The following is a 13,208-nucleotide window of genomic DNA, read 5'->3' as shown; positions in this document are numbered from 1 at the left end:
ACAGTCATTTTTAGTCTCTCTCTCTCTCTCTCTCTCTCTCTGCTTTGACTGGTCGCAGATTTTTATATAGCTCTCTACTCCCCCTAGTGGACATAATATCTACATTGTGAAATGCACAGATCACGCAAACCTCTGCAAAGATAAACGGACAAGGTCAATGACCTACAACTGTAAGTCCAACGGTAGGCTCAATTGAACTTCGTAACGTTCTGCACAGCGACTCGGTGGTGCCTCTTTTTGGGCCTCCCTCGTGGCCCAAAAGGTAGTGTGCAGTGTTTGTAGTCGAGAGGCACGTAGTTGCCACTTCCGCGTCTCAAGAGGTCCCCAGCAAAATGTGTTAATATGATCGTAATGACAATCAGTTTAACTTTGCTTATTACTTTGGCTGTTCAAAAATATCACCGACTGCAATTTTTTTTAAATCTAGACAAAAGTGAAACATTTAGAGTCCTTTTGAACATACTTAATACAAATCTTACCTTCTGGGGCTCCCTGGTACCAAACATCTTCAAATTGGGTTATTCGCTGGCAAATGCATATGAATTGTTGGTTCCTTCACATGAAAAGGTTTGAGAACCATTGACATGGTTAAACTTGACTGGTGGGAGGTATAGTTAAATTAACTTTTACTTTGCAGTGTATCGTTGTTGTCGGGTAGAAAGCGCAGGTTACAGCATGTTGTCTGCATGATCCTTTTCCACTTGCTCTGCACCAATAGGCCTATCTCACAGCCCCCTTTCCACGCCCACTTCCGGTAGATAGTGGTGTCATTTAACATTAGGCATTTACACTTTTTTTCTCTGGAGAATCTAAGTACATTTCCTAATGTTAAAATGTCAAAGACCGATAATAATATGAAGAAAACACAATGGTATAACAACTCAATTAAGTAGAATAAACCTTACCTTTACAAAACGGTAGTTTGTGGCTTGTGAAAATACCTCTTTTAACATGGAAGCCTATGGACCGAAAAAAAAAATAACACCACTAGCTCTAAAAGGGGGCGTAAAAAGGGGGCGGGGAAATGCTGTGAGATAGGCCTATGACATTTCTGTTTGCTGTACACACTGTAAAAGGAGTTGGCAATAAAGAGGGGAAGTAAAATGTCCACACAGTAAAGTCCAGAGCTTGCCTTCAACTCTGAATCAATTTAAAACACTCAGGGTTCCGTTGCACATTTACTGTAGCGTGTCGTGTCGGCCAGACAAATTGCGGCGCCATTAACAAACAAAGTTCGGACCATTATTCTTCTGCGTGTCACGAATAAGTGATCACACTTTCAATAAGTCAAAATGAATGCTACAGATCAACACATTAACAAACACATAAACAAGCCTTGTGAAATGAATAATTCACCACATTATACATTCACACAATAATGATTTTTGCGGCCCTGAGTGCTTGGAGAAAAAAAACATTTTTGCTTTTCGACAACACTGCAGAAATAGCTGCTTTATCGCCTCATCTTTGATGTTAATACGAGGCGTGCGTTATTGTGTTGCGTACCTCTGGGGGCTATAGCTGCCATTTTAGCAAACAGGCCTGCGGTATCTAGGAGAGAGGATTGTAGTAGTAGAAGTCACACCATGATAAGTGGTTCCTCTCCACCGAACTGGGTGTCAGGACATGCTCTTGTCAAGCACTGAGGAGAGAATGGAAGACAGGCCCTGCTGTCCACTTTAGTCCGTGCTGTGTTTTGTCCCGGGTGGCACTTTTCCCCAAATGCCAGCTCAAGGAATGCAGCCTATAATGGCAGCGGCTCAGGAGGTATAGCGCTGGGATCTTTTAGCGCTTTAACGATTCCGTTCCCTTAACGATTCCCTCTTAACGGTCCAATTCCTTAATGGTTCCCTTTAATGATTCCTGTAGGGATTTCCAAATGGACCCTTACAGGTCTGTAACTCTTAGGGCAGTATTATGCGTGTCTTAAGTACCAGGTCTTATGACTTAACTTAAGACCTGTAGGCGTGGTCAATGCCATTTGGCTATTCTGAGTGGCCAAATGGCATTGATCACGCCTCCAGGTCTTAAGTTAAGTAATAAGACCTGGTACTTAAGACGCGCATAATACTTCCCTTAGACTGTACAATTGCGGGTCTACAGTATGTGGTTCCATTTGTACGCTCTCAGAGTTATAGTCCAAAAGTTCGAGGACCACCGGTATTGTAATTGTATAGCAGACGTGAAGTCCACATGCCAGCTCTGACAGTGAGATAAACGGGTTCTGGAAAGTAAACGGTTCCAAATGTGATGGAACTGGATCCTCCGGTTCCTCCGTCTGGGAGCTGGAAGGTTCCCTAGTTCGATTCCCAGCACCTCCTGGCATGGCTGCTTGTCGGTGTGCCCATGAGCAAGAAACGGAACGCCTAAACGGCTTCCTAAAGAGCAGGTTGGTGCCTTAGAGTATATATGAATAGAGACGGCACCCGGAGGAAACCCTGAGGCGAAATGGACATAGTGGCCGGATTTGTCATTGCAGCACTGGTCCGTTGACTATCATTGCGCACGTTCATGTTATTGGGCCCATGACACGTGAACGCTGTTTCATACGTGAACGCGCGCAATGATAGTCAACGGCAGCGCGTTCATGTTATTGGGGCAAATCCATCCCAGAATGCACTCTGTTCCTACCCGGAAGGAGGAGTGAAATCGCCTCATGCGCTTTTGAGCAACTTAATGCTAGTGGATGGGAGGAGAACTCTGGTGCAGTCTCTATTCATATATACTCTAAGGTTGGTGCCTTGGTTGCCACCGCTGTCTGTTCGTGAATGGGTACAGCTTGGAACACGTATTGCGTAGCAATATTCCACCGCTGAGTTGTGTGTGATTGTGAAGTACACTCTATAAAGGACATTCGGGTGGGTGCGTAGCAAAGTGCTATGTAAATGCAGTCCATTTACCTTTTAACAACATGCAATTTGGAATTTATTTTTAATGAATAAAACATTATTTTAACCAACCTAGAGTAGAGTATGTGAATACAATAACAACTAATGCATCTGCAGTGGTCATTACTCTACTCTTCCATTGAGACATTTGGTGTCTAGGTAGCACCTAGTTTTGCATAACCAGACAATTATTCCAATCTGGAACTACACCTCTCAAAAGGGTAAGGAAGCTGCCATTTCCGTTCACTAAAATATATTTTATTGTATCTTTAGAGCATAATTATTTGTTTCCATTTCTGCTAATAAGCAAGCTATATATGCTTAGATGATTTCTATTTATATTGGGATACATTTGCGCGACTGTAAAGACGAAATGGAAGTGGCGAGGAGGTTCCACTTCCGCTTTATAATTTACTCATGATAGCTCTTCCGTTGCTCCAGACTGTATGATGGAAGCATTTGAAAATTGCTAGAGGCAACAGTCTGGCAACGCGAGACTAGGTAGCACCTAGTGATTGAGTAGTATTACCTGAAGCTCATGAACACAATACTGTTTGTCCTTGTGCAAGCGTAAATTCTGTCATGAAAGAGCGGTAGAAGTTTGGTTTCCCACTTGGGGGACCTGGGTTCAAATCCCGAGTAGAGCATGCAACTTATACAGAATATTGTACATTTTCCTTCCCTACGCCTCCATTATGGGGCCTTCATGGTTCCTTGCGATCGGGTGGCACTGTGGTGAAGCGCCTGGCCACCATGCGGAGGTTGTGTGTTCGAATCCACCATGGTCTGGTTATTGTGCTCCGTCTAATGATCATTACAATGTCATGTGATTCAATATTTCCAAAAAATGTTGTTATATTGTTGGACAATCAAGAGGGGAAAGAAATGGCACTTCATGTCAAAGAGCTTGCCGATGCCGACATCCTCCCATTGGGGGCTCCTCACTGCAGGCAGGCGAGTCAGTAGGGAAAGAACAGCAGTGAAAACAACTCACAGATGTGTGTGTGTGAGTAAAAACTAAATTGTGGAGAAAAAGAGGTAAAAAACTAAACATTGTTCCTGCCATGGCTTCTAGGTGGATAAGGACGTATACACCCCCCTCATCATCGCGGCGGGGGGCGGAGGCAGAGGCTACAGCAGCCAATCGGAGACCCAGGTGGAGCAGATAGACTACGCCCCCAGCCTGCCCGGACGCAACGGAAAGTCCCACGCCGCAGGTACGCACGACGTCATGGTGGACAGTGACTAAAGGGTCTTGCAAACGGGGAGCGAGGAGCGCGCACGTTGTTGCCTGGATCAACGACAGGTCTGCTTACAGGTCTGCTCAAGAGGGGCGCGACAACGCAAGCGTAAAAAAAAAGCTAAACCGAATCCAGGTCTGGTGAGTCGCGGGCGTGTGCACAGAACGAGCACGCGCGCAACAAATTCACGGGACAAATTCTCCGAGCAGAAACGCAGGTCTCATAGAAAATGAACTATAGGCGTGTTTTATCGCTCCCCGTTTGCCACCCATTCTGGGCGGGGACACCTTTTGGTGTTAGCATTATGTTATGCTTTAGCTATTGAAAAATAGCAGATCTGCAAGCTCATAGCGCACCGAGTGGCGCGCTACGAGCTTGTAGGTCTGCTATTTTTGAAAAATCAAAGAACGACTGACATAGAAACATAGCTTTTTCAGAAAAGTGTCAGGATGCAGAAGACATTTTTAGAATCTGATCTCAGGTCAGAATGGGTTAAAGCACATTTACTTAGAGTACTGTACATAAGCACAGTATCTGTACTTTACTTTGTATATAGAATGTCAATGCAGCATTGCATAAAAAATACTTTGTAATTTGAACTTTTTAATACTGAAGCATTTTTTTTAAGAAAGTATTCCAGTACTTTAACCCAAATTTGACAGGGGAACTTTCACTTATTTGAGTATAATGAGCAATTTGAGTGATCTATACTTCAATCTGGGAACCCATCAGCAAGAAAAACAGCGCCCTCTTTTCCTTTGAATTTGCTGTTCTTGAGAGATTATCTATGCTTTGATACTAAGGGTTGAGAACTTTGTCCACCCACTGACTCCATTATCGAGCATGGGTGTGTTGCTCGTGTACTTGTGTGTGTACATACTGTAATATGTGCGATTGTGTGTACGTGGTGTGGATGGTGCATGTTTTTGTTGGGTTTGTGCAATGTAGTGTATTTTGCATTATTGTCTCCACCAGGCCGAAGGCATGGGGAGAGAGTATGTTTTGCACTCCGTCCGTCCGTCCGTGTGTCCTTCCTTCCGTCCGTCCGTCCTTCCGTCCGTCCGTTATCAGCTAATCTCCGGCACCGTTGGCCCGATCTATGCCAAACTGTGCACACACACTCCCTGGATGCCAACGACGAACCTCTGCCCCACATATTCCTCAACGGCCTGTTATAGCGCCACCATGAGGCCGATTTAGGCAAAACACATTTCTGTAGATAACTCGTACACATTTTATCCATACATCACACAATTCGGTATACACTATCTCCATAGTCATGTGATCAACACGGATCTGCACCATTTCCCATTTTCCATCCTGATTGGCTAAGATTTGCTTCCAAAGCTCACATGATTGGTCCGTTTCGAACAAAATGCCACAAATCACAAACACGGTGTCCAATTTCCATGAAATTATACACACATTTCCACTAGGCCGAGCATGACATGCCACTATTTTTTCCCCCAAATCAGCCTCACGGTGGCGCTATAACAGGCCAATTCCTGTTTTACCTATAACTGCATCGATCTGTATACAACTTATGTATGCGCACTCCCTAGAGGCCATGGAAAAACAGTTTCCCTGCATCCCTCCACATCTGCCGGTTATAGCGCCACCATGAGGCCGATTTCTGCAAAACACATTGTTTATGTTAGTCGCACAGATTTCATCCATATCTCACGCAAATCGGTACACATGATCTCTGTAGTCATGAGATCAAGACGAGCCTGTTGGATTTCTCAGATTCTACACTGATTATCTAAGATTGCCTTCCAAATTTTTCAGGAGTAGCCCGTTTTGTACAAAATGCTGCACATGTCCTGCTCATCCAGAATTCTATCCTCAGAGATGCTATGAGTGATCTGGCTCTGCATTTCCTCAACAAAATGAAGAATGAAGAAATTTTTTGCAACAAACAAACAAACAAACAAAACAACATGTTTATATTACTCCTAAACATTTTTCCAAACATCACACACTCCTGGTGGAGACCTGTGCCCAGAAGGGCACTTTTTCTAGTTGTGTATGATACTGTGTGTATGCCACTCAACCTACAACATGCAGATGTAGTACAGCTATTTTCACTATTTTAAAATATGTTTCAAAGTACAACAAAAAAAGAAGATATAGTCTTATATGCATCAGTCCACTGACCCTCATTTGATACCGTCTATCTCTGAGACACCTGTCAAATCCTCGGCGTTCATTTAACTCTCTTAGCGCCCGACCCGTAAGGTCCAATTCGTTCCAATTATAACGTTCTCAGACCGAGACCCAACCATTAGCAGTCCATTTTAGACTCTTGGTGGTCCCCTCCCTGTAGAACCACCGGCGTATATGCCTCTGTGTGTGGCGCACCTTCGATGCATTCGGGAGAGCAGAGAGAGAGAGAGAGAGTTTGAAGGCCCCGAGAAAGTGAGATGATGGAAGTGAATGCTAATGGAGAGGCAGAAGAGAGCAAGACAGACAATGAATAGCTGAATAGATGGATAATAAGCATTGCTGCATTGCAGTGCATAAGACCCATCTCTCCCCTCGCCTCTGCACAAGTGATAGACTGTGGTATCTCATCGTGTTGACTCTGAGGTGCGCGCGAGGTAATGAGCACGGGAATACGGATGGCCCGCAGAGGAGCTGCCAATTTGTACGGCCAGTAACTGCTGTCCACACTCGTAAACACAGCTATTATTCCTGGAGCCGTGTGCTTTCCTGTATTGATGCACAAGATGCGCCACCTCGCGTGTACTGTATAGCCTACGGTTAATCTGAAGGTGATGACTGATAACATTTCTATTTAGGTGAATATTACAAAAAAATAATACATATATATATAATATACATTTTAAAAAGGTGTGTGTGTGTGTGTGTGTGTGCATGTGTGTGCGCGTGCGCGTGTGTGTGTGTGTGTGTGTGTGTGTGCGCGAGAATATAATCATGAAATAATCATTGTGGTGGGGCGGGATTTGGTTTACATCTGTAATTATGCCATTATCCATGTTGCTTCTGTTTTCGTTGGGGGAAGGACTTGTCTTTTTTGTTTGTTTTTGTTTGTTTTTGTTAGCTTTTGCAGTGGTTGCAAACTGCACGCCCCGTAGGCGTGACTCAGGGAAATGAGGAACCTTATGCCAACAAAGGTTATGTTGGAGTGATGTGGAGTGGAGTGTGACATCTGTTGGCTGAATGTTCTCTACGTGCAGAGAGTGTTAGAGAGACAGGGGCTGAAATCCCGTAAGTGGGCACTTTTGGACAACAATAGCGAAAATAGCAGATCTACAAGCTCACAACGCGTCGCGCTGCGACGCGTTGAGAGCTTGTAGATCAGCTATGTTCGGGGCGTAACCCAGCACTCTTTAGCTAGTGGAGATGCGGTGTAACGACATGGATTTCTAAACAAACGAAATGTTCAATGCAAAATGCTGCGTTCCTAGTTCAGGAGACTTCGGGGGGAAAAAAGCAATTCTCCTGAATGCTGCCTGCCAGGCATGGGCATGGAAAGGAGGGGCATGTGCATTTCTTCCACCACAGTAAATGCTGCATTCGTGCTCTGGAAAGGGCAGTTGTTCTACAGACGGGTAAAAGGGCAGGGGCTGAAGCCCCCTTTGATGTCTATGTGTCTACCTTTAGTCCTGCGTGCGTAGTGCGTAGCCATGCAGACGACAAAATATCAATGTCTGGATGCTATTGAGCAGTGGTTCCCAAACCTTTTAGCTCTTCTTTTTTCTTAATGAAATTCTCTTGTCATGCATTTCCTTTCACAAAAACATATTTTATATTCTTTTATATGTTTCTGAAAATTGTGTGAGTCAACAGTCCTCGAGAGAGACTATATTATCACCGTCAACTGTTCCGGGTCCATTTGGTTACATTTGTGCACTCTAACAGTTACAAATGGAAGTCTTTTTCAGTTAAAAGCGAAGCCGTCCCCATGCATGACTATTCATATCGACTTGCTTTGTCTCCCCGGGGACGCGGCGCTTCAACGACGACGCTCCGCTCTAACTTTATTTTCATACACACAGCCAGATTATCCATTATTCACGTACTATAGCTGGAGTTGACAAGCTCCCCTCATAACATAAGATATTGATTACGATTTGGTCTGTGTTAGCCCCCAGGTTTACTTTGTAGGAAACTAGGTGAACGAAAAATGAAAAATTCAACATGTCTGGGATTTACTTTTGATTTCTTTCGTCTTCATTTTTTTTTTCTCCCACAGTTGCTTGTCTAGTGATTTATTTAGTTTCCCATTTGTTTGTGTCTCTCGGCGTTAGAGGGAAGGGAGCAAGGCTGCATAGAATATGCTGATTTTTGGGCAATACGGGAGGGATTAGTTGTAGCTTTATTTATGTATGGCGGTAGGTAATCTCATATTACCAATTCTCTTTGAGGGGATTTTGCCTGTACCTGTTGCTGACAGTTACTGTACCTACTGCAGACTGCAGATATTTCGGTGTGCGTGCGTGTGTGTGCATGCATGTGTGCGCGCGTGCGTGCGTGGACACGTGTACTTCTAAGAAATGTCTGTCCGCACACTGTGCACACAAAAAAAAATGAAAAGACAGCACACAATAGACAGAGGTCTATTGTGTGCTCTCTGTCTTTTTTCTTTTCTTTTTTCCGTCTGCCTCTGGCCGTCGGTCTCTCGCACACATCACTTCGCATCACTTCACACACAACACATCAAAAGAACGAGTGTCTGCCTGTGCTGACAGGTGGAGGTGGAGGCTGGAGTGACGTTGCCCCTGCCAGTCAGGGCGGGAGACCCCTGGCGCTCGGGGGCCAGGGAGGCCAGGCGTGTCAGAAGTTCTGGCAGACCCGCGGAGGCTTCGGGGGCGGCGGGGGAGGCTGCATGTCCGGAGGAGGCGGCGGAGGCTACAGAGGTCGGTGTACAAACAGTCTGCCTCGTCCTAATGCTTCACAACATCCATTCTGGACACTTAAGTTCCAAAGCCTTTGGAATGAGATGCTACACAAAATGGAAACTGCCCCGATATAATTATTAAGATATATTATATTCATATAATATGAATATGAAAGACAAATGTAAAAATAATAATAATAATCACACACGTTTGAACTGAGCGGTGCAACTATAATTTTATTAGTGTAGGGCAACCAGACTATAGTTATTGACTTGTCACACTTTATTATTTTTCTGGAGTAACCTACCTAACTTCCGCTGTGATTGGCCGAGCTTTGCATAACGTTTGTAGTAGCTAATTGGCTGTTGTTGGAAGACCAAACTATTCAAGCGTTATAGACATTTTCAAATTACTTTTCAAGAGAGTCAAGAGAGTCAAGGAGTCAAAGAAAATTGGACAGCGGCAACCACACTTTAGTCACAACTCTAGTTACTGTACTGTACTGTACTGTACTGTACTGTACTGTACTGTACTGTACTGTACTGTACTGTACTGTACTGTACTGTACTGTACTGTACTGTACTGTACTGTACTGTACTGTACTGTACTGTACTGTAACTATGTTTGTTCCATTGATCCAAGACGGAACAGCAATGGAGTGATTGATCACTATGAATAAACATGCTCTGAAAATGCAACCGGCTGGCCGGCCCACCCATTTGCACACTTAAGCGGTCAGATTGGTGGACCGCCAACGCTTACAAGATTCCCAAGTGGGCCCGTGATCCAGAAAAGGTTGAGAACCGCTGGACCACTGTATATAATGTCAATAATAAGCATTATGTGTGATTACCCCGCCTGGCCTCTAGGTGGCAACACCTCGGTGGACAACAACCCGAAGCATGACGGGGATGATGGCTCATCCTTCTTCAGTCCAGATGGAGACGTATTCATGGACCCTCTAAAAGGTGCTGCTTCCTTACTTCTACTTCCTTATTACTTCCTTCACAGGTCTATGGGCTACTAATTAATAATTATACAAATTAAGTCTGTTACATTTGATGTAACACAGTTGTTCTCAAACGTTTTAATTTCATGGACCCCCATAATCATGTTATATCATCATGTTTTAAGATAAATAAACAGGAGAATATTTGTTCTGACATGGCAGTGGACACTAGGGAGGTACAGTTTAAATACAAACACAAGTCAACATACATACCGGTAATATCAAGCTCTTTGAAGAGCCCCCTCGTTTGTGGACGCAATGCTCGCAGAAATCTGGGCAACCTCATTGTTCAAGCAGACGTTTAGACTGGCTGGCAGGTGTTCACATAACGGTCTAGAGTGGATAGAGAATGATTGATGGATTGAAACGCTCTGCGTACATGTATGTGTGTATGTATGTATGCATGTATGCATGTATGTATGCATGTGTGCATGTATGCATGTGTGCATGTATGCATGCATGTATGCATGTATGTAACTATGTATGCATGTATGTATGTATGTATGTATGTATGTATGTATGTATGTATGTATGTATGTATGTATGTATGTATGTATGTATGTATGTATTAGGGCTGTCAGAACGAATTTCATAATATGAAAGAAATGCGAATATTAAAAAAATTAAATATATTCGAAAGCTAAAATTGCCATTCGAATGGAGCTTTTATCATTTATTAATTCTATTTCATATTTTTATTTTGTTTTATATTTTATTTTACCCGCTCGCTTAATGTATTGAATAACGACTCTACCGCTGTTGAATCGGTCCGGCCGCTTCTCGCCTTCCAGACTAGAGTTATAGCAGGGGGCGGTGCTTTCGTTACGTCCTCACTCTATCAAGTGAGGACTGGATAGCTGCCGCTGGGCGTGAGTCAGACTAAAGCAGGAAGCAACACTGCAGCAGCACACAGTATAAACAAACAAGGCAGAGGCTCAAGATGACAACAGGGAACAGGGGAACATTTACGTTCGGAAATATAGCACCGGACAGGAGAGCACTCGCCTATTAGTTTGCATTGTAGATCGACCATTAACAGTCATAGTGAAACATTGATAGCTCTAAATTAGGGCTTTTAGGGTTTGACAAGTTGTTAACGGCATGCATGCACACTTGAGTACAGCCATTACTGCCCCCCCAACCCAACCATCTTTCTTCTGGCTGTCCACCACTGGCTGGGCGGTGCCCAGGTAATGAGGTGACAACGATCAATCGTTGTCACCTCATTACCTGGGCACCTCATTACCTGGGCACCGTCACCTGTTCACCGTCCACCGTCACCCTCCGCTAAGCAGCAGAGGTGTAAAACAAAAATTGGCATGCCATACAGCAAGGTGAAAGGTCAAAAAGTGGACTAAAATACAATAGAATATAAAAGAATACAGACAAGGCTTTGAAAGTTACAAAAAAATACCTTTTAATTAATCATTGCTAATATAACAGTGTACACTTTCAATGGAAAGAAAAAGGCATACAGTTTGCTTACGGTGTTTCTCATTCACTGTTACACAGAAGAAGAAAAATTCACTCTGCAAAAAAAGTTTCCAAATCCCTACAATATTTGTTTTTAAACGTAATTTGTCTTAAGGTGGACTGAGAATCTACTTTAATAGTTTAGTAGTAACTTTTGATCAATTTACTGTATGTGTGTTTTTGAGTGACGTTTGCACTGATTGACGTTTGTAGTTTTTGCATGTTTTGCATGTGTTTGAATAATGTTTGCTGTATTAACACAGATGCACACACATACAGTAAATTGATCAAAAGTTACTACTAAACTATTAAAGTAGATTCTCAGTCCACCTTAAGACAAATTACGTTTAAAAACAAATATTGTAGGGATTTGGAAACTTTTTTTGCAGAGTGAATTTTTCTTCTTCTGTGTAACAGTGAATGAGAAACACCGTAAGCAAACTGTATGCCTTTTTCTTTCCATTGAAAGTGTACACTGTTATATTAGCAATGATTAATTAAAAGGTATTTTTTTGTAACTTTCAAAGCCTTGTCTGTATTCTTTTATATTCTATTGTATTTTAGTCCACTTTTTGACCTTTCACCTTGCTGTATGGCATGCCAATTTTTGTTTTACACCTCTGCTGCTTAGCGGAGGGTGACGGTGGACGGTGAACAGGTGACGGTGCCCAGGTAATGAGGTGCCCAGGTAATGAGGTGACAACGATTGATCGTTGTCACCTCATTACCTGGGCACCGCCCAGCCAGTGGTGGACAGCCAGAAGAAAGATGGTTGGGTTGGGGGGGCAGTAATGGCTGTACTCAAGTGTGCATGCATGCCGTTAACAACTTGTCAAACCCTAAAAGCCCTAATTTAGAGCTATCAATGTTTCACTATGACTGTTAATGGTCGATCTACATAGTACTTCACAGTAGTTAAGTACTACCATTACCATTCATGCAGACATTAGTGTTCCAACACCAGTAATTACAATGTCTGTTGTTACATTTTTGTTTTACACCTCTGCTGCTTAGCGGACAGTGTGGTGTTGTAGAGGAGGTCTCCCCGGACGCGTGCGTATGTCACACTAGTCGAAACATAGCAGGGATTTTTGTCCAGCGTCCACTTTAGTCCACTGTAGTCTGGAAATGGGAAGTTTTTTTATGTTTTTTTACCTGTGACCTGGTGCCAATTTTTGTTTTACACCTCTGCTGCTTAGCGGACAGTGTGGTGTTGTAGAGGAGGTCTCCCCGGACGCGTGCGTATGTCACACTAGTCGAAACATAGCAGGGATTTTTGTCCAGTGTCCACTTTAGTCCACTGTAGTCTGGAAATGGGACGTTTTTTTAAGTTTTTTTACATCTGACCTGGTGCCAATTTTTGTTTTACACCTCTGCTGCTTAGCGGACAGTGTGGTGTTGTAGAGGAGGTCTCCCCGGACGCGTGCGTATGTCACACTAGTCGAAACATAGCAGGGATTTTTGTCCAGCGTCCACTTTAGTCCACTGTAGTCTGGAAATGGGAAGTTTTTTTATGTTTTTTGACCTGTGACCTGGTGCCAATTTTTGTTTTACACCTCTGCTGCTTAGCGGACAGTGTGGTGTTGTAGAGGAGGTCTCCCCGGACGCCTGCATATGTCACACTAGTCGAAACATAGCAGGGATTTTTGTCCAGTGTCCACTTTAGTCCACTGTAGTCTGGAAATGGGAAGTTTTTTAAAGTTTTTTTACATCTGACCTGGTGCCAATTTTT

The 13,208-nt window shown here is 43.5% G+C and overlaps 1 protein-coding gene across 1 annotated transcript in view; it reads left to right on the top strand.

Moving 5' to 3' along the window:
• Positions 1-13,208, top strand: part of alk (ALK receptor tyrosine kinase) — a 794,509-nt gene that overhangs the window by 745,251 nt on the left and 36,050 nt on the right. The window contains exons 15-17 of the mRNA XM_079527540.1: positions 3,964-4,105; positions 8,845-9,012; positions 9,864-9,962. Of these exons, the coding sequence (XP_079383666.1) occupies positions 3,964-4,105; positions 8,845-9,012; positions 9,864-9,962 (409 nt within the window). The remainder of the gene's footprint in view (positions 1-3,963; positions 4,106-8,844; positions 9,013-9,863; positions 9,963-13,208) is intronic.

This window comes from Electrona antarctica, assembly GCF_951216825.1.
Source record: "Electrona antarctica genome assembly, chromosome: 18".
Taxonomy (NCBI): Eukaryota; Metazoa; Chordata; class Actinopteri; order Myctophiformes; family Myctophidae; genus Electrona; species Electrona antarctica.
Note: the sequence above shows the minus strand (reverse complement) of the source record. Positions and strands in the feature narration are given on the sequence as shown.